Source organism: Oncorhynchus mykiss, chromosome 6, assembly GCF_057628025.1.
Source record: "Oncorhynchus mykiss isolate SJ-2025 chromosome 6, ASM5762802v1, whole genome shotgun sequence".
Lineage (NCBI taxonomy): Eukaryota > Metazoa > Chordata > Actinopteri > Salmoniformes > Salmonidae > Oncorhynchus > Oncorhynchus mykiss.
Window position 1 is genome coordinate 13,951,037 of NC_143027.1, and position 21,258 is coordinate 13,972,294.

The 21,258-nt window shown below is 38.9% G+C and overlaps 1 protein-coding gene across 1 annotated transcript in view; it reads right to left on the reverse strand.

Moving 5' to 3' along the window:
• The window catches only part of arb2a (ARB2 cotranscriptional regulator A), a 318,843-nt gene extending 300,742 nt beyond the window's left edge, over window positions 1-18,101 (reverse strand). Inside the window, exons 1-4 of the mRNA XM_036979434.2 lie at window positions 17,970-18,101; window positions 17,146-17,280; window positions 14,650-14,751; window positions 3,504-3,604 (exon numbers count right to left, since the gene is read on the reverse strand). Of these exons, the coding sequence (XP_036835329.2) occupies window positions 3,504-3,604; window positions 14,650-14,751; window positions 17,146-17,245 (303 nt within the window). The 5' untranslated portion in view covers window positions 17,246-17,280; window positions 17,970-18,101. The remainder of the gene's footprint in view (window positions 1-3,503; window positions 3,605-14,649; window positions 14,752-17,145; window positions 17,281-17,969) is intronic.
• Between the last annotated feature and the right edge of the window lie 3,157 nt (window positions 18,102-21,258).

Sequence of the window (21,258 nt, forward strand, 5' to 3'; positions counted from 1 at the left end):
ATACTACCGTCCTCAGAGCATGCACATTCTACCGTCCTCAGAGCATGCACATTCTACCGTCCTCAGAGCATGCACATTCTACCGTCCTCAGAGCATGCACATTCTACCGTCCTCAGAGCATGCACATTCTACCGTCCTCAGAGCATGCACATTCTACCGTCCTCAGAGCATGCACATTCTACCGTCCTCAGAGCATGCACATTCTACCGTCCTCAGAGCATGCACATTCTACCGTCCTCAGAGCATGCACATTGGAGCACGGGAGGGTAGGATTATGAGTCCAAATCAAAGTATGTAAAACAGCACGGAGGGCACTTCTCAGATACATACTCCATTCCTACATATTTTGATGCATGCATTCAGTTGAAGTGGGAAGTTTACATACACTTTAGCCAAATACATTCAAAATCAGTTTTCACAATTCCTGACATTTAATCCTCATGAAAATGTCCTGTTTAGGTCAGTTAGGACCACCACTTTATTTTAAGAATGTGAAATGTCAGAATAATAGTAGAGAGAATGATTTATTTCAGCTTTTATTTCTTTCATCACATTCCCAGTCGGTCAGAAGTTTACATACACTCAATTAGTATTTGGTAGTGTTTCCTTTAAATTGTTTAACTTGGGTCAAACATTTTGGGGAGACTTTCACAAGCTTCCCACAATAAATTGGGTTCATTTTGGCCCATTCCTCTTGACAGAGCTGGTGTAACTGAGTCAGGTTTGTAGGTCTCCTTGCTCTCAAACGCTTTTTCAGTTCTACCCACACATTTTCTATAGGATTGAGGTCAAGGCTCTGTGATGGCCACCCCAATACCTTGACTTTCTTGTCCTTAAGCCATTTTGCCACAACTTTGGCTTGGGGTCATTGTCCATTTGGAAGACCCATTTGCGACCAAGCTTTCAGTCAAACTTCCTGACTGATATCTTGAGATGTTGCTTCAATATATCCACATCATTGTCCTGCCTCATGATGCCATCTATTTTGTGAAGTGCACCAGTCCCTCCTGCAGCATAGCACACCCACAACATGATGCTGCCACCATCGTGCTTCACGGTTGGGATGGTGTTCTTCGGCTTGCAAGCCTACCCCTTTTTTCTCTAAACATAACAATGGTCATTATGGCCAAACAGTTAAATTTTTGTTTCATCAGACCAGAGGACATTTCTCCAAACATACAATCTTTGTCCCCATGTGTAGTTAAAAACCACAGTCTGGCTTTTTTATGGCGGTTTGGGAGCAGTAGCTTCGTCCTTGCTGAGCAATCTTTCAGGTTATGTCGATATAGGACTGGTTTTACTGTGGATATAGATACTTTTGTACCTGTTTCCTCCAGCATCTTCACAAGGTCCTTTTGCTGTTGTTCTGGGATTAATTTGCACTTTTCGCACTAAAGTATGTTCATATCTAGGAGACAGAACGCGTCTCCTTCCTGAGCGGTATGACGGTTGCGTGGTCCCATGGTGTTTATACTTGCATACTATTGTGTGAACAGATGAACGTGGTATCTTCAGGTGTTTGGAAATTGCTCCCAAGGATGAGGCAGACTTGTGGAGATCTACAATTATTTTTCTGAGGTCTTGGCTGATTTCTTTTGATTTTCCCATGATGTCAAGCAAAGATGCACTGAGTTTAAAGAAAGGCCTTGAAATACATCCACAGGTGCACCTCCAATTGACTCAAATTATGTCAATTAGCCTATCAGAAGCTTCCAAAGCCATGAAACCTTTTCTGAAATTTTCCAAGTTGTTTAAAGGCACAGTCAACTTAGTGCATGTAAACTTCTGACCCACTGGAATTGTGATACAGTGAATTATAAGTGAAATAATCTCTCTGTAAACAGTTGTTGAAAAAATTACTTGTGTCATGCACAAAGTAGATGTCCTAACCGAATTGCCAAAACTCTAGTTTGTTAACAAGAAATTTGTTGAGTGGTTGAAAAACGAGTTTTAATGACTCCAACCTAAGTGTATGTAAACTGTAGATGCAAGCTTCAACAGAAAGTATGCACAGAAATATGACACAACCACGTAATAAACGGCAGAAACTATCTTGAAATCAATGGTGGACATTATTTCAGCTGAAGCAAGAGAAAATAAACTGACTTCGGAATGAATAGAAACACTCACACACGCCCACTAGAGCCGTAACATTGGCGAGGGGCTGGAGGATTTAAGGGTCTTTTGAGTGTGAAGGTATAAACAACCGGAATGCTGAGCCAGTTATAAATCAGGGCAAACCAATCCTGATCACGCACAACACACACACAGAGAGACAGAGATCCTCCCCTCCCTGTCAAGGAAAGATCCACCCCCCCTGCCAAGGAAGGATCCACCACTCTCTGCCAAGGAAGGATCCACCACTCTCTGCCAAGGAAGGATCCACCCCTCCCTGTCAAGGAAAGATCCACCCCCCCTGCCAAGGAAGGATCCACCACTCTCTGCCAAGGAAGGATCCACCACTCTCTGCCAAGGAAGGATCCACCACTTTCTGCCAGGGAAGGATCCACCACTCTCTGCCAAGGAAGGATCCACCATCCCCTGCCAAGGAAGGATCTACCACTCTCTGCCAAGGAAGGATCCACCACTCTCTGCCAAGGAAGGATCCACCACTCTCTGCCAAGGAAGGATCCACCACTCTCTGCCAAGGACGGATCCACCACCCACTGCCAAGGAAGGATCCACCACTCTCTGCCAAGGAGGGATCCACCACCCACTGCCAAGGAAGGATCCACCACTCACTGCCAAGGAAGAATCCACCACTCACTGCCAAGGAAGGATCCACCACTCCCTGCCAAGGAAGGATCCACCACTCCCTGCCAAGGAAGGATCCACCACTCCCTGCCAAGGAAGGATCCACCACTCCCTGCCAAGGAAGGATCCACCACTCCCTGCCAAGGACGGATCCACCACTCTCTGCCAAGGAAGGATCCACCACTCCCTGCCAAGGAAGGATCCACCACTCTCTGCCAAGGAAGGATCCACCATCCCCTGCCAAGGAAGGATCCACCATCCCCTGCCAAGGAAGGATCCACCACTCTCTGCCAAGGAAGGATCCAGCACCCCCTTCTATGCGCCATGCCCACAAACACACTTTACTCTCAGGAGATGTACCAGACAGAGACAAATACATGATGCACTGACCCTTTAGAAGACAAACCCAAGGAATAAAAAGTGTATGCGCGTGTGTTCAACTTCCTCTCTGAATCCAATTAAAGAGTTATTAAAACTGGGGAGCAGAGAGGCATCAAAATCATCATCAGTTTCCCATAACAATACCCTGTCAGAGAGAGTTTCAATTTCCTCAATCAGGGATAAATGTTGTTTTAATTAACTTAATTTGCTATAGCAAAGCAGAACAGCACCATCTCAGTACAAAAGGCAAAGGAATAGTACTGCAGTAGTACTAACAACAAGAGAACAAAGGCCAACACTGGAGACTGATAGACAGAGTTAGAGGGGGATGAACGGGGGTGAAGAGGGGGAGCAGCAACAATTAGTACCTCTCCCAACGCCTCGTAACGTTTCTGATTCCACCTGTGGAGATCCTCTCGGGCGTTGAACACAAACGCCTCCCCTGTCGTGGTGTGCCTCAACTGGCCCTCTGATAGGCAGACAGACAGAGAAAGGGAGCGAGACGAACAAAAAGAGGCAGACACAGGGAGACAGACAGGGAGACAGACAGGGAGACATCGTGTTAATCTAGTCCTACTCATTGGGACTGAATGAAAACCCTCTCCAGAGGGTGTAGTAGAGAAACTTCTGTCAGTACCTCAAGTTTTTTTTTGTTCCAGGTCAGGGGTTAATCTGGCAAACTACTGAAACATCATTTAGAAATTGAAAAATCTTCAAAGAATATAACAGGTTTCCAATTCATGGGTTGAATATCAATTAATCAATCCCGATATCCATTAAAACAGAATTGACCCCATCAAGATTTTGCATTTAGCTGAGGCTGGAACAAGGGTTTGAAATTATAACTTTGGTCCAAATCTTCGGCTCCCCAAAGAAAGAGAGAACTGAACGCCGCTGTTCAAACTGACTACCGCTTAATTATGACAGGAAAGATAATGACGGTGTGAGGAGAAAGCAGCAGCAGGAGGAAAAAAAATGCAGTGCTTGTTAGGTTTCTACCTCCGTATGGGCATGCTGAAGTAGTTCTGCCTGTCAAAAGAAGCAAACTAGCTTTGACCTTCAGTTCAGACGGAGGCCTAGCTTTTCTGCACCTCTCTCCCTTCATGCAATTAAAGAGTTTGGCTGCCATTCCCCCATCTGGCAGGTACAAGGCCCGCGGATGCGGAGCCCTCTTCCAGTCACGACTCCAACGGCCTTCTGGGACGTCTGGCAGCCGAGGCCCAGACAGCTGGTGTGGCGTTAACTCGCTCTCCCTCCCTCTCTTTCCTCCCTTCTCTCTCTCCCAGTTTCTCACCCTGGCCTCATCACAACCATCCGTAGCCCTATCCACCTGAGAACTGAGAGGGGGCGTTGGGTGTCAGCCGGACCACCACAACTGTTCCTCACGCTGCCTTGGAGGCTGGGCTTTGGGTGGCAGCCAATCAACCGTCACTCTCACTGACCCTGGTCACTCACCCCACCACCCACCACCACCACTCTGCCTAGCCAGTGGGGAGCGACAGGGTGCCATATGTGTGTGTAGGGGTACAACGTTAGGAAATACACTACAGCCAAAGTGTTATTCATTGTTTCCATGGGAGAACTTTTAACACCTGTGGTTATTACAGCCAGGTCCAATTGACAATAACACAACAAGCACAGAACAAGGTGATGAGGGAGAGCAATTCAAGACTACAAGCATCTTTTTTCAAACTAAACAAGAATCACTGCATCTGATAAATACCTCAAAATACAGTGCTTAAAAATGAGGACATCTATCATTCTGTTGACACTGTAACAAAACCATCTATCAATCTGTTGACACTGTAACAAAACCATCTATCATTCTGTTGACACTGTAACAAAACCATCTATCATTCTGTTGACACTGTAACAAAACCATCTATCATTCTGTTGACACTGTAACAAAACCATCTATCATTCTGTTGACACTAACAAAACCATCTATCAATCTGTTGACGCAGTAACAAAACCATCTATCAATCTGTTGACGCAGTAACAAAACCATCTATCAATCTGTTGACACTAACAAAACCATCTATCATTCTGTTGACACTAACAAAACCATCTATCATTCTGTTGACACTGTAACAAAACCATCTATCAATCTGTTGACGCAGTAACAAAACCATCTATCATTCTGTTGACACTAACAAAACCATCTATCAATCTGTTGACACTAACAAAACCATCTATCATTCTGTTGACACTAACAAAACCATCTATCATTCTGTTGACACTAACAAAACCATCTATCATTCTGTTGACACTGTAACAAAACCATCTATCATTCTGTTGACACTAACAAAACCATCTATCATTCTGTTGACACTGTAACAAAACCATCTATAAATCTGTTGACACTGTAACAACTATCTATCATTCTGTTGACACTGAAATAACAATCTATCATTCTGTTGACACTGTAACAACTATCTATCATTCTGTTGACTAACGATTATCTATCATTCTGTTGACACGAACAACTATCTATCATTCTGTTGACACTGTAACAACTATCTATCATTCTGTAAACACTAACAACCATCTATCAATCTGTTGACACTGTAACAAAACCATCTATCATTCTGTTGACACTAACAACTATCTATCATTCTGTTGACACTGTAACTACCATCTATCAATCTGTTGACACTGTAACGACCATCTATCATTCTGTTGACACTGTAACAACTATCTATCATTCTGTTGACACTAACAACTATCTATCATTCTGTTGACACAAACAACTATCTATCATTCTGTTGACACAAACAACTATCTATCATTCTGTAAACACTAACAACTATCTATCATTCTGTAAACACTAACAACTATCTATCATTCTGTAAACACTAACAACTATCTATCATTCTGTTGACACGAACAACTATCTATCATTCTGTAAACACTAACAACTATCTATCATTCTGTAAACACTAACAACTATCTATCATTCTGTTGACACGAACAACTATCTATCATTCTGTAAACACTAACAACCATCTATCATTCTGTTGACACGAACAACTATCTATCATTCTGTAAACACTAACAACCATCTATCATTCGTTGACACTAATGACCATCATTCTGTTGACACTAACGACTATCTATCATTCTGTTGACACAAACAACTATCTATCATTCTGTAAACACTAACAACCATCTATCATTCGTTGACACTAATGACCATCATTCTGTTGACACTAACGACCATCTATCATTCTGTTGACACTGTAACAACTATCTATCATTCTGTTGACACTAACAACTATCTATCATTCTGTAAACACTAACAACTATCTATCATTCTGTTGACACGAACAACTATCTATCATTCTGTAAACACTAACAACCATCTATCATTCTGTTGACACGAACAACTATCTATCATTCTGTAAACACTAACAACCATCTATCATTCGTTGACACTAATGACCATCATTCTGTTGACACTAACGACTATCTATCATTCTGTTGACACAAACAACTATCTATCAATCTGTTGACACTAACTACCATCTATCAATCTGTTGACACTGTAACTACCATCTATCATTCTGTTGACACTGTAACAACTATCTATCATTCTGTTGACACTAACAACTATCTATCATTCTGTTGACACAAACAACTATCTATCATTCTGTTGACACAAACAACCATCTATCATTCTGTTGACACTGTAACAACTATCTATCAATCTGTTGACACTGTAACAACTATCTATCATTCTGTTGACACTAACGACTAGATCAGTCTGTTGACACGAACAACTATCTATCATTCTGTTGACACTGTAACAAAACCATCTATCATTCTGTTGACACTAACAACTATCTATCATTCTGTTGACACAAACAACTATCTATCATTCTGTTGACACAAACAACTATCTATCATTCTGTTGACACTGTAACAACTATCTATCATTCTGTTGACACTGTAACAACTATCTATCATTCTGTTGACACTGTAACAACTATCTATCATTCTGTTGACACTGTAACAACTATCTATCATTCTGTTGACACTGTAACAACTATCTATCATTCTGTTGACACTGTAACAACTATCTATCATTCTGTTGACACTAACAAAACCATCTATCAATCTGTTGACACTAACAAAACCATCTATCAATCTGTTGAAACTAACAAAACCATCTATCAATCTGTTGACACTAACAAAACCATCTATCAATCTGTTGACACTAACAAAACCATCTATCATTCTGTTGACACTAACAAAACCATCTACCAATCTGTTGAAACTAACAAAACCATCTATCATTCTGTTGACACTGTAACAACTATCTATCATTCTGTTGACACTAACAACTATCTATCATTCTGTTGACACTAACAAAACCACCTATCAATCTGTTGACACTAACAAAACCATCTATCATTCTGTTGACAATGTAACAACTATCTATCATTCTGTTGACACTGTAACAACTATCTATCATTCTGTTGACACTAACGACCAACTATCATTCTGTTGACACTGTAACAACTATCTATCATTCTGTTGACACTAACGACCAACTATCATTCTGTTGACACTGTAACAACTATCTATCATTCTGTTGACACTGTAACAACTATCTATCATTCTGTTGACACTAACGACCAACTATCATTCTGTTGACACTGTAACAACTATCTATCATTCTGTTGACACTGTAACAACTATCTATCATTCTGTTGACACTAATGACCAACTATCATTCTGTTGACACTGTAACAACTATCTATCATTCTGTTGACACTGTAACAACTATCTATCATTCTGTTGACACTGTAACAACTATCTATCATTCTGTTGACACTGTAACAACTATCTATCATTCTGTTGACACAAACAACCATCTATCATTCTGTTGACACTGTAACAAAACCATCTATCATTCTGTTGACACAAACTATCTATCATTCTGTTGACACTGTAACAAAACCATCTATCAATCTGTTGACACTAACAACTATCTATCATTCTGTTGACACTGTAACAACCATCTATCATTCTGTTGACACTGTAACAACCATCTATCAATCTGTTGACACTAACAAAACCATCTATCATTCTGTTGACACTGTAACAACCATCTATCATTCTGTTGACACTGTAACAACCATCTATCAATCTGTTGACACTAACAAAACCATCTATCATTCTGTTGACACTGTAACAACCATCTATCATTCTGTTGACACTGTAACAACTATCTATCATTCTGTTGACACTGTAACAACTATCTATCATTCTGTTGACACTGTAACAACCATCTATCAATCTGTTGACATTAACAACCATCTATCATTCTGTTGACACTGTAACATAACCATCTATCCTGCTGTTGACACTGTAACAAAACCATCTATCATTCTGTTGACACTGTAACAAAACCATCTATCATTCTGTTGACACTATAACAAAACCATCTATCATTCTGTTGACACTATAACAAAACCATCTATCAATCTGTTGACACTATAACAAAACCATCTATCAATCTGTTGACACTAACAAAACCATCTATCATTCTGTTGACACTAACAAAACCATCTATCATTCTGTTGACACTAACAAAACCATCTATCATTCTGTTGACACTGTAACAAAACCATCTATCATTCTGTTGACACTAACAAAACCATCTATCATTCTGTTGACACTAACAAAACCATCTATCAATCTGTTGACACTGTAACAAAACCATGTATCATTCTGTTGACACTAACAAAACCATCTATCATTCTGTTGACACTAACAAAACCATCTATCATTCTGTTGACACTATAACAAAACCATCTATCATTCTGTTGACACTGTAACAAAACCATCTATCAATCTGTTGACACTGTAACAAAACCATCTATCATTCTGTTGACACTGTAACAAAACCATCTATCATTCTGTTGACACTATAACAAAACCATCTATCATTCTGTAGACACTGTAACAAAACCATCTATCATTCTGTTGACACTAACAAAACCATCTATCATTCTGTTGACACTGTAACAAAACCATCTATCATTCTGTTGACTGTAACAAAACCATCTATCAATCTGTTGACACTATAACAAAACCATCTATCATTCTGTTGACACTAACAAAACCATCTATCATTCTGTTGACACTGTAACAAAACCATCTATCATTCTGTTGACACTGTAACAAAACCATCTATCAAACTGTTGACGCTGTAACAAAACCATCTATCATTCTGTTGACACTGTAACAAAACCATCTATCAAACTGTTGACGCTGTAACAAAACCATCTATCATTCTGTTGACACTGTAACAAAACCATCTATCATTCTGTTGACACTGTAACAAAACCATCTATCATTCTGTTGACACTAACAAAACCATCTATCATTCTGTTGACACTAACAAAACCATCTATCATTCTGTTGACACTAACAAAACCATCTATCATTCTGTTGACACTAACAAAACCATCTATCATTCTGTTGACACTAACAAAACCATCTATCATTCTGTTGACACTGTAACAAAACCATCTATCATTCTGTTGACACTATAACAAAACCATCTATCATTCTGTTGACACTAACAAAACCATCTATCAATCTGTTGACACTATAACAAAACCATCTATCAATCTGTTGACACTAACAAAACCATCTATCATTCTGTTGACACTAACAAAACCATCTATCAATCTGTTGACACTAACAAAACCATTTATCATTCTGTTGACACCGTAACAAAACCATCTATCATTCTGTTGACACTAACAAAACCATCTATCATTCTGTTGACACTAACAAAACCATCTATCATTCTGTTGACACTATAACAAAACCATCTATCAATCTGTTGACACTAACAAAACCATCTATCAATCTGTTGACACTAACAAAACCATCTATCATTCTGTTGACACTAACAACTATCTATCATTCTGTTGACACTAACAAAACCATATATCATTCTGTTGACACTATAACAAAACCATCTATCAATCTGTTGACACTAACAACTATCTATCATTCTGTTGACACTGTAACAACTATCTATCATTCTGTTGACACTGTAACGACCAACTATCATTCTGTTGACACTGTAACAACTATCTATCATTCTGTTGACACTGTAACAAAACCATCTATCAATCTGTTGACACTGTAACAAAACCATCTATCATTCTGTTGACACTGTAACAAAGCCATCTATCATTCTGTTGACACTGTAACAAAACCATCTATCAATCTGTTGACACTGTAACAAAACCATGTATCATTCTGTTGACACTGTAACAAAACCATCTATCATTCTGTTGACACTAACAAAACCATCTATCATTCTGTTGACACTGTAACAAAACCATCTATCATTCTGTTGACACTAACAAAACCATCTATCAATCTGTTGACACTAACAAAACCATCTATCATTCTGTTGACACTATAACAAAACCATGTATCATTCTGTTGACACTATAACAAAACCATCTATCAATCTGTTGACACTGTAACAAAACCATGTATCATTCTGTTGACACTGTAACAAAACCATCTATCATTCTGTTGACACTGTAACAAAACCATCTATCATTCTGTTGACACTAACAAAACCATCTATCATTCTGTTGACACTGTAACAAAACCATCTATCATTCTGTTGACACTAACAAAACCATCTATCAATCTGTTGACACTGTAACAAAACCATCTATCAATCTGTTGACACTAACAAAACCATCTATCATTCTGTTGACACTAACAAAACCATCTATCATTCTGTTGACACTAACAAAACCATCTATCAATCTGACACTAACAACTATCTATCATTCTGTTGACACTGTAACAAAACCATCTATCATTCTGTTGACACTAACAAAACCATCTATCATTCTGTTGACACTAACAAAACCATCTATCATTCTGTTGACACTAACAAAACCATCTATCATTCTGTTGACGCAGTAACAACCATCTATCATTCTGTTGACACTAACAAAACCATCTATCATTCTGTTGACACTAACAAAACCATCTATCATTCTGTTGACACTAACAAAACCATCTATCATTCTGTTGACGCTAACAAAACCATCTATCAATCTGTTGACACTAACAAAACCATCTATCATTCTGTTGACACTGTAACAAAACCATCTATCATTCTGTTGACACTAACAAAACCATCTATCAATCTGTTGACGCAGTAACAAAACCATCTATCATTCTGTTGACACTAACAAAACCATCTATCATTCTGTTGACGCAGTAACAAAACCATCTATCATTCTGTTGACGCAGTAACAAAACCATCTATCATTCTGTTGACACTGTAACAAAACCATCTACCATTCTGTTGACACTATAACAAAACCATCTATCATTCTGTTGACACTAACAAAACCATCTATCAATCTGTTGACACTAACAACTATCTATCATTCTGTTGACACTGTAACAAAACCATCTATCATTCTGTTAACACTAACAAAACCATCTATCATTCTGTTGACACTGTAACAAAACCATCTATCATTCTGTTGACACTAACAAAACCATCTATCATTCTGTTGACACTATAACAACCATCTATCATTCTGTTGACACTGTAACAAAACCTTCTATCATTCTGTTGACACTATAACAAAACCATCTATCAATCTGTTGACACTAACAAAACCATCTATCATTCTGTTGACACTATAACAACCATCTATCAATCTGTTGACACTGTAACAAAACCATCTATCATTCTGTTGACACTAACAACTATCTATCATTCTGTTGACACTATAACAAAACCATCTATCATTCTGTTGACACTAACAAAACCATCTATCATTCTGTTGACACTAACAAAACCATCTATCATTCTGTTGACACTGTAACAAAACCATCTATCATTCTGTTGACACTGTAACAAAACCATCTATCAATCTGTTGACACTATAACAAAACCATCTATCATTCTGTTGACACTGTAACAAAACCATCTATCATTCTGTTGACACTAACAAAACCATCTATCATTCTGTTGACACTATAACAACCATCTATCATTCTGTTGACACTGTAACAAAACCTTCTATCATTCTGTTGACACTATAACAAAACCATCTATCAATCTGTTGACACTGTAACAAAACCATCTATCAATCTGTTGACACTGTAACAAAACCATCTATCATTCTGTTGACACTAACAAAACTATCTATCATTCTGTTGACACTAACAACTATCTATCATTCTGTTGACACTATAACAAAACTATCTATCATTCTGGTGACCCCCGTAACGACCATCTATCATTCTGTTTACACTGTAACGACCATCTATCATCCTGTTGACACGGCAACATATCGAAGAACAAAACAGTATTAAATGTAATTGTGACCTCTAAGACTGCAAAACCTATAAAGCTAAAATACTCAAAGTATACGTACTTAACCGAAATAGCCGTAGGGTCTCATACTTTCTCAATTATTCCGCAACGGCAAACCCGGCAAAAAATAATAATCTATTATGCATACACAGTGGGGCGAGAAGTGAGCTATTAAACAGTAGCACTTAACAGAAGGAAGAGTGGATCCTAATGAAACCCTACATGCATGGCGTGTGTGTCTCAAATCAAATCTTATTTGTCACATGCTTTGTAAACAACAGGTGCAGACTAACAGTGAACTGCTAACTTTTGGGCCCTTCCCAACAATGCAGAAAATAATTATATGACCATGTAATGAATTAAACATTTAGGAGGCTTTAATACAACTGATACATGTATGTTAATTATAAAGATGATGACTTCATCACGGTAGCCCTCCTGTTTTTCATTACAACAAATCCAAGGTTATGTAAACCTGGAGTGCCTTCAGAATGGATTCACACCCCTCATTCCACATTTTGTGGTGTTACAGGCTGAATTTAAAATGGACGAGGGCCAGATGTTGTGTCAATGGCCGACACACAATACCCCGTAATGTCAAAGTGGAACTGTAGTTACTCCACATTACATTAAATGACAGAGTGAAACGAAAGAAGCCTGTACAGAATACAAATATTCCAAAACATGCATCCTGTCTGCAACAAGGCACTAAAGTAAAGCTGCACATTTTATTTTGCTGAAAGAATGTCCTGAATACAAAGGAGAAATGCTCACTAACAGGAATGTAAACCAAATGCTGCACAACATTTCTGAGAAAGAAGCTTTTTGTGTGTATGGAAAGTATCTGGGATATTTTATTCAGCTCATGAAAACAAAACACTTTATATGCTGCGTGTATATGTTTGTTCACTATACAATCCAGGTGTGTAAAGCTCTTAGAGACTTACCCAGAAAGACTCACTGCTGTAATCACTGCCACAGGTGTTCTAACATGTCAGGGGTGTGAATACTTATATAAATCAGAAACAGTATTTCTGTATTTCCTTTTCAATACATTTGCAAAAATGTCTAAAAACATGTTTTCACTTTGTCATTATGGGGAATTGTGTCTAGATGGGTGAGAAACAAAATCAATTTGATCCATTTTGAATTCAGGCTGTAACACAACAAACTGTGCAATAAGTCAAGGGGTATGAATGCTTTCTGAAGGCACTGTAATTAAGTGTGTGTGTGTGCGCACTTGTGTGTGTATGAGAGTTCAGCTCCATCGCCTCCACAACACAGCCTCTCAGAGGAATAGGTTTCCTCAAAATTTCTCCCCTTTTTCTGGCATAATTAGCATGCAGTTCTCAATTCTGGAGCGTAATAGGTGTACATAACCTTGGATTTCCACTAATGAAAAACCGGAGGGCTACTGTGACGAAGTCATCATCTTTATAATTAAGATACCGGTTTCAATTGTATACAGCCTCTTAAATATGGTCATATTTTTTACACTATTTAGACGTAGGCTAACTTGGGTGTTGGTGAAGAATACCCTCCAGTCATGGCAGCACTGAGCCGGAGGGGCTTTATATAGAAATGATATTCTTGGAGAGTGAAGAAGACACCCAAGGCAGGCTCCTCAGCCGTGGCAGCCCGGGCCTGTTCTTAAGGGCAGCAAGGCTATGCAAATCCTCCGTCAGATTGAGTGCAAGGCTGAGTAGGTTACTGACAGGCCGTAGAATACACAACATGTCTTCCTCAGGACAGACACATAGCCAGCCAGCAGAGGCTGTCACACAGAGAAAGAGAGGAGGAGGAGGGAGAGAGAGAGCGAGTGAGAGAAGTGCAGGAGAGAGAGAAAGGGCAGGAGAGCGAGAGCAAGAGAGAAAGAGACAAAATAAGTGCAGGACAGAGGGAGAGAGCAGAAGAGGGAGAGAGCAGAAGAGAGAGAGATGGAAGAATCCGAGACAGGTTCTCTAATACAGGTCTCAAAATGAGGATGATTTCCTGTGCATTCAAATGATGCGGAATCTTTTCAAATCTGAGATTTAGCTAAATTATTCGTACAACATGTAATGTTAAATGCAAAGCAATCATTTCCATGCAAGACATCCACACAAAATAGAAATGATATGACTTACGCTCGTTGAAAGTATACTCAAACTCTTCAAGCGTCTTGGGGAAAGTGAGTGGAGGTTCGTCCTTCTTCATTAGTTCGTCTAAGTCTATTCTGGACAACAAGTCTGGGCCAGGTGTGGGGAGGGACACAGAGAATCAATAAGGCCTAGCCTCATCTCTTCATGTTTTGTTTTTATGGATCCCAAGACTTCCAGTTACTGTGACTTGAACTCAGTGACAATTGTTGCTGGGAAGACTATGTTGGTTTAGCAGAATGAAACAAATGAAATAGGCTACGGCTACATATTTACAGTGTTGTAGTAATGTTTCCTCTTAGTACAGTTTCATAATATACAACAACAACTAATTAGGCTAAATTACAGAAGGAAACAAACCTAGGCTATTGCAGAGTGCTTGGACATGGTTAGAAGTCATAACAAAAAAATACATTAAAAAGAGGCCATTTGCAATTGCTACATACTCTACCGGTCAAAAGTTTTAGAACACCTACTCATTCAAGGGTTTTTCTTTATTTTTACTATTTTCTACATTATCGAATAGTAGTGAAGACATCAAAACTATTAAATAACACATATGGAATCATGTAGTAACCAAAAAAAGGGATAAACAAATCAAAATATATTTTCAAATAGCCACCCTTTGCCTTGACAGCTTTGCACAAGCTTGGCATTCTCTCAACCAGCTTCATGAGGTAGTCACCTGGAGTGCATTTCATATTAATATTAACAGGTGTTCCTTCTTAAAAAGTTCATTTGAGGAATTTCTTTCCTTCTTAACGCGTTTGAGCCAATCAGTTGTGTGACAAGGTAGGGGTGGTATACAGAAGATTTGGTAAAATAAGTCCATATTATGGCAAGAACTGCTCACATAAGCAAAGAATAATGAAAATGTAAACCAAATACTGTATAGCCTCAAAACATGGCTAAAACTACACAAAACAAAAAATATAAACGCAACAGGTAAAGTGTGTTATATCCCTGTTAGTAACAGGTTATGTGCCTGTTAGTGAGCATTTCTTCTTTGCCAAAATAATCCATCCACCTGACAGGTGTGGCATATCAAGAAGCTGAATAAACAGCATGATCATTACACAGGTGCACCTTGTGCTGGAGACAATAAAAGGCCACTCTAAAATGTGCAGTTCGGTCACACAACACAATGCCACAGATGTCTCATGTTTTGAGGGAGCTTGCAATTGGCATGCTGAGTGCAGGAATGTCTACCAGAGGTATTGCCAGATAATTGAATGTTCATTTCTCTACCATAAGCCACCTCAAACATAATGTTAGAGAATTTGGCACTACGTCCAACCTGCATCACAAACGCAGACCACGTGTATGGCGTTGTGTAGGCGAATGGTTTGCTGATGTTAACGATGTCAACAGAGTACCCCATGGTGGCGGTGGGGTTATGGTATGGGCAGGCATAAGCTACAGACAATGAACACAATTGCATTTTTTCGATGGCAATTTGAATGCACAGCGATACCATGACGAGATTCTGAGGCCCATTGTCGTGCCATTCATCTGGTGCCATCACCACATGTTTCAGCACGGACCCATGTCTCAAGGATCTGTACACAATTCCTGGAAGTTGAAAATGTCCCAGTTCTTCCATGGCCTGCATACTCAGCAGACATGTCAGCCATTGAGCATGTTTGGGATGCTCTGAATCGACATGTACGACAGCATGTTCCAGTTCCTGCCAATATCCAGCAACTTCGCACAGCCATTGAAAAGGAGTGGGACAACATTCCACAGGCCACAATCAACAGCCTGGTCAACTCTATTTGAAGGAGATGTGTTAGGGCCTAATGAATTGATTTCAGTTGACTGATTTCCTTATATGAACTGTAACTCATTGAAATCTTTGAAATTGTTGCATGTTGTGTTTATTATTTTTGTTCCGGATATAATTCTGATATCTGGGATGGTCAGTCCTTGCAGCCATAGCTCGGTCTATGAATTTGAGAGTGGTTTCATCTCTCAGCTGTTATTAACCAAAACAGAAGTGGGGTCCCCGATTTGTTATTGTTTAAACTGAAGATTGCCTATTCAACACTCTTCAGAGCTGTTCCATATGAATTGAATAAATATGTTTAGCATACATGAGGTAAAGAGGGGAAAGCATCCTAAATACTCAATTCAAACATAGGCAGTGCGTGTCTCATCTTTACTGGAACCCGTGGAAAGACAAAGGGGATATGCAGAGAAAAAAGACAGTAGCCTTCAGGCTCGAGATTGAGAGGGCAAAGCACATTTCTCCCTTTATCTAGTCCTTCCTACTCTCAAAAACTAGAGTCCTCTCTGCAAACAAATGTCTAGGTGACAGACAGTAGGAGAACTGTTCACCAGTCTTCAAGGGCCCTTGTGACAGACAACACAACGGACACCAAGAAATACAAGTTGGCTAGCTTACATTTACCTTCCAGCTGTGAGTAATCACATAATCACACTCAACTATACAAGGAAGCCAAGACCAAGTAGCTAGTTGCTTACCTTTCAGTGCAGTTGTTTTCTCTTTATCCTCCTGGCCAGGAATCTGGGCCATGGTTATCCACAAAATGAACAGTATAAAAGTGCAGGGTCGAGTAAGCATGGATTTTCTGTTCTTGTGGATCACTGCAGGTCATTCTACATGGAAGGGAACAGAACATGGGGCTCCTACTTCATATATATTGTTTTTTTAAACAGTAACTAGTCACAATGTAACATGAACAACTACATTGTTTGTATTTTAAAGATAGGTACATTACTAGTGAAGGCAGGACATTCATTTGTGATAATAGTTACAAGGAATGAATACATACAATAATGCAGAAGGAATCATATACATTTTAAATAGTTATCAAGATAAATACACAGAGAACAACAGTTCCCCTAGCTTACTATTTAAATTGTGGCATTTCTTGACACCACTGTCGTAACCACACTGCATGGTGTGGTATCCAACATAACTACCATTTGGTCACCGTATAGCCTAATTCAATGAGGCTAAGTAGTTAACCTGCTATGGGTTGCAGAAGCATGACACTGCAAAGGAAATGTATGGCAAATATCATGTAGCTAGCTAACTTCGGAAATAACAGGCGCTGACATTTTAGTAAGTTACTGTAGCTAGTTAGCTAAACAATATAGCTGGACATGAATATGCAAGCACTTGCGTGCAAGAGGCAGCGGTATCCAAACAACCTAAACCCAGGGACAGGGAGTGTGCATGCATACACGTGAAGCCACCTCCAGGAGCAACGCGTTCGTTTCACACGTATGCATGGCATATGTTAATTTATTTTACAATCATGCAATTTGCTTGAATCACATACCAACACGTAACAAGCGAATGTCCAAATAACAATCATCCAGCATCCACTGACACTGCCTCCTTAAAATGTACAAAACAGGAAGGAATCTTAGAAATGGAAGCTTCCGGGTTACCGAGACAACCGTCTGGAAGGAATATTTAAAGAGACAGCTCCACCCACCAAGGCACGTCACATTGGTAGAATGAAGTACAACATTACACACTTTCAACTCTCCCAACCTATGCCCGCACGGTCCCGCACCCACGGTTTTCAAGAGTACAGTGCCTTCAGAAAGTATTCACACCTCTTGACTTTCTCCACATTTTGTTGTTATAGCCTGAATTTAAAATTTTATTTTACCTTTATTTAATAGGGCAAGTCAGAAAATCTTACTTTCAATGACGGTCTAGGAACAGTGGGTTAACTACCTGTTCAGGGGCAGAACGACAGATTTGTACCTTGTCAGCTCGGGGGTTTGAACTTTCAACCTTCCAACACTCTAACCACTAGGCTACCCTGCCGCCCCAAACTTGACTTTAAAAAGTTTAAATGTCACTGGCCTACACACAATACCCCACAATGTTAAAGTGGAATTATGTTTTTCGAAATTTTACAAATTCATTAAAAAAGAAAAGCTGAAATGTCTTGAGTCAATAAGTATTCAACCCCTTTGTTATGCCAAGCCTAAATAAGTTCAGAAGTAAAAAATGTGCTTAACAAGTCACATAAGAAGTTGCTCTGTGTGCAATAATAGTGTTTAACATAATTTTTAAATGACTACCTCATCTCTGTACCCCACACATACAATTATCTGTAAGGTCCCTCAGTCGAGCAGTCAATTTCAACCACAGATTCAACCACAAAGACCAGGGAGGTGTTCCAATGCTTTGCAAAGAAGGGAACCTATTGGTAGATGGGTATAAAAAATTAAGAGCAGACATTGATATCCCTTTGACCATGGTGAAGAAAATAATGACATTTTGGATGTTGTATCAACACACCTAGTCACTACAAAGATACAGGCGTCCTTCCGAACTCAGTTGCCGGAGAGGAAGGAAACCGCCCAGGGATTACAGCATGATGCTAATGGTGACATTAAAACAGTTACAGAGTTTAATGGCTGTGATAAAAGAAAACTGAGGATGGATAAACAACATTGTATACTAACCTAAATGACAGAGTGAAAATAAGGTATTCTGTACAGAAGGTAGCCTGTCCAAAACATGCATTCTATTGCAAAAAGGCAGTTAAAATAATACTGTACAAAATGTGACAAAGCAATTAACTTTTTGTCCTGAATACAAACCTTTAAGTTTGGAGCCAATCCAGTACAATACATTACTGAGCACCACTCTCCATATTTTCAAGCATAGTGGTAGCTACATCATGTTATAAGTATGTTTGTAATCGTTAAAAAGTATACTTTGGGATTTTGGAAAATGAGGATTTTTAACTACTTTCCCAGAGAAACGCAGAAACATAAAAATGGTATTCGTGAGTTCATCTAACTCTGGGAAAGTAGATAAATGGCATCTTTGCTAAAATCGCGAAGTATCCCTTTAAGGACTGGGAAGTTTTTCTGGATAAAAAAAAACGTAATGGAGCTAAGCACAGGCCAAATTCTAGAGGTAAAACTGGCTCAGTCTGCTTTCCACCAGACACCGGGAGATGAATTCACCTTTCAGCAGGAAAATAACCTAAAACACAAGGCCAAAAATACACTGGAGTTGCTTACCAAGAAGACAGCGAATGTTCCTGAGTGGCCGAGTTACAGTTTTGACTTCAATCTGTTTGAAAATCTATGGCAATACGTGAAAATTGTTGTCAAGCAATCAATGATCAACAACTAATTTGACAGAACTTGAAGAATTTTGAAAATAACAATGTGCAACTGTTAATCCAGGTATGTAAAGCTCTTAGAAACCTACCCAGAAAGACTCACAGCTGAAATCGCTGCCAAAGGTGATTCTAACATGTATTGACTCTGGGGGTTGAATACTGTTTTATTTCTCATGATTTAAAAATATAAGTGTTCAGATTTTTCTTTCTCTTTTACATTAAAGTGTTTTGTGAAGATAGTTGACAGAAAATGACATTTAAATCCATTTTAATCCCATTTCGTAACAAAAGAAATGTGTAAAAAGTAAAAGGGCGTGAATAGTTTCTGAAGGCACTGTATAAGCAGTTTTCATCCTCCAACATGAACATTACATCCCAAAAGCAGCATAGGTTTACTGTTTGAATAAGTATGTTTCCTTTATTCAGGGATATCAATGAGTCATAACTCCTGGGGAAGCTTATTGTTATCCTAAACATTAGAATAAGCTCTTCTTTGGAATTCCCTGCTGCGTATGTGTCAATAATCACATTATCCTGCAAAGCGCAATTCTCCATAAAACAACTATTGAGTATTTGTGATGAAGCCTTCATTTTCCATTGACTGGTGTTTTCTATAAGTAAGATATCACCTGTCAACAATGAAAATCTATAAGATTGTGATTGAATAGTGAGTGTTTGTTTTGGAAAGACAAAACAAACCACAGCTTCCATTCTTCCCTGAGATATAGATGAGGGAACCTTGTTGTGTAAATCATAACATCTTACACGAGCAGTGGCTTAAATTCCTACACCAATATGAAAATAATAGCTTTCATTGTATCATGTTAAATATAAGCAGCGCACTTCTTCACGTGGAGAAAAATAATAGCTTGAGAGCATTTTGTTGTTGTTATTTTATTAGTAGTTTATATGATCATATACAGTGCATTAGGAAAGTATTCAAATCCCTTGACCTTTTCCACATTTTGTTAGGTTACAGCCTTAATCTAAAATGGATTAACTGAAAAAAACTCCTCATCAATCAACACAGAACCCCCCCCCCCCCCCCCCCGTAATGACAAAGCGAAAACATTTTTTTTGCAATTTTTGCAAATGTATGAAAATGAAAAATACCTTATTTACATAAGTATTCAAACCCATTGGTATGAGACTTGGAATTGAGCTCAGGTAAAATCCTGTTTCCACTGATTATCCTTGAGATGTTTCTACAACTTGATTGGAGTCTACCTGTGGTCAATTCAATTGATTGGACATGATTTGGAAAGGCACACACCTGTCTACATAAGGTCTCACAGTTGACAGTGCATGTCAGAGCAAAAACCAAGCCATGAGGTTGAAGGAATTCAGATCAAATAAAATGTTTATTTGTCACATGCGCCGATTACCTTACAGTGAAATGCATACTAAATAGCCCGTATAGCTCCAAGACAGGATTGTGTTGTGGCACATCTGGGGGAGGGTACCAAAACAT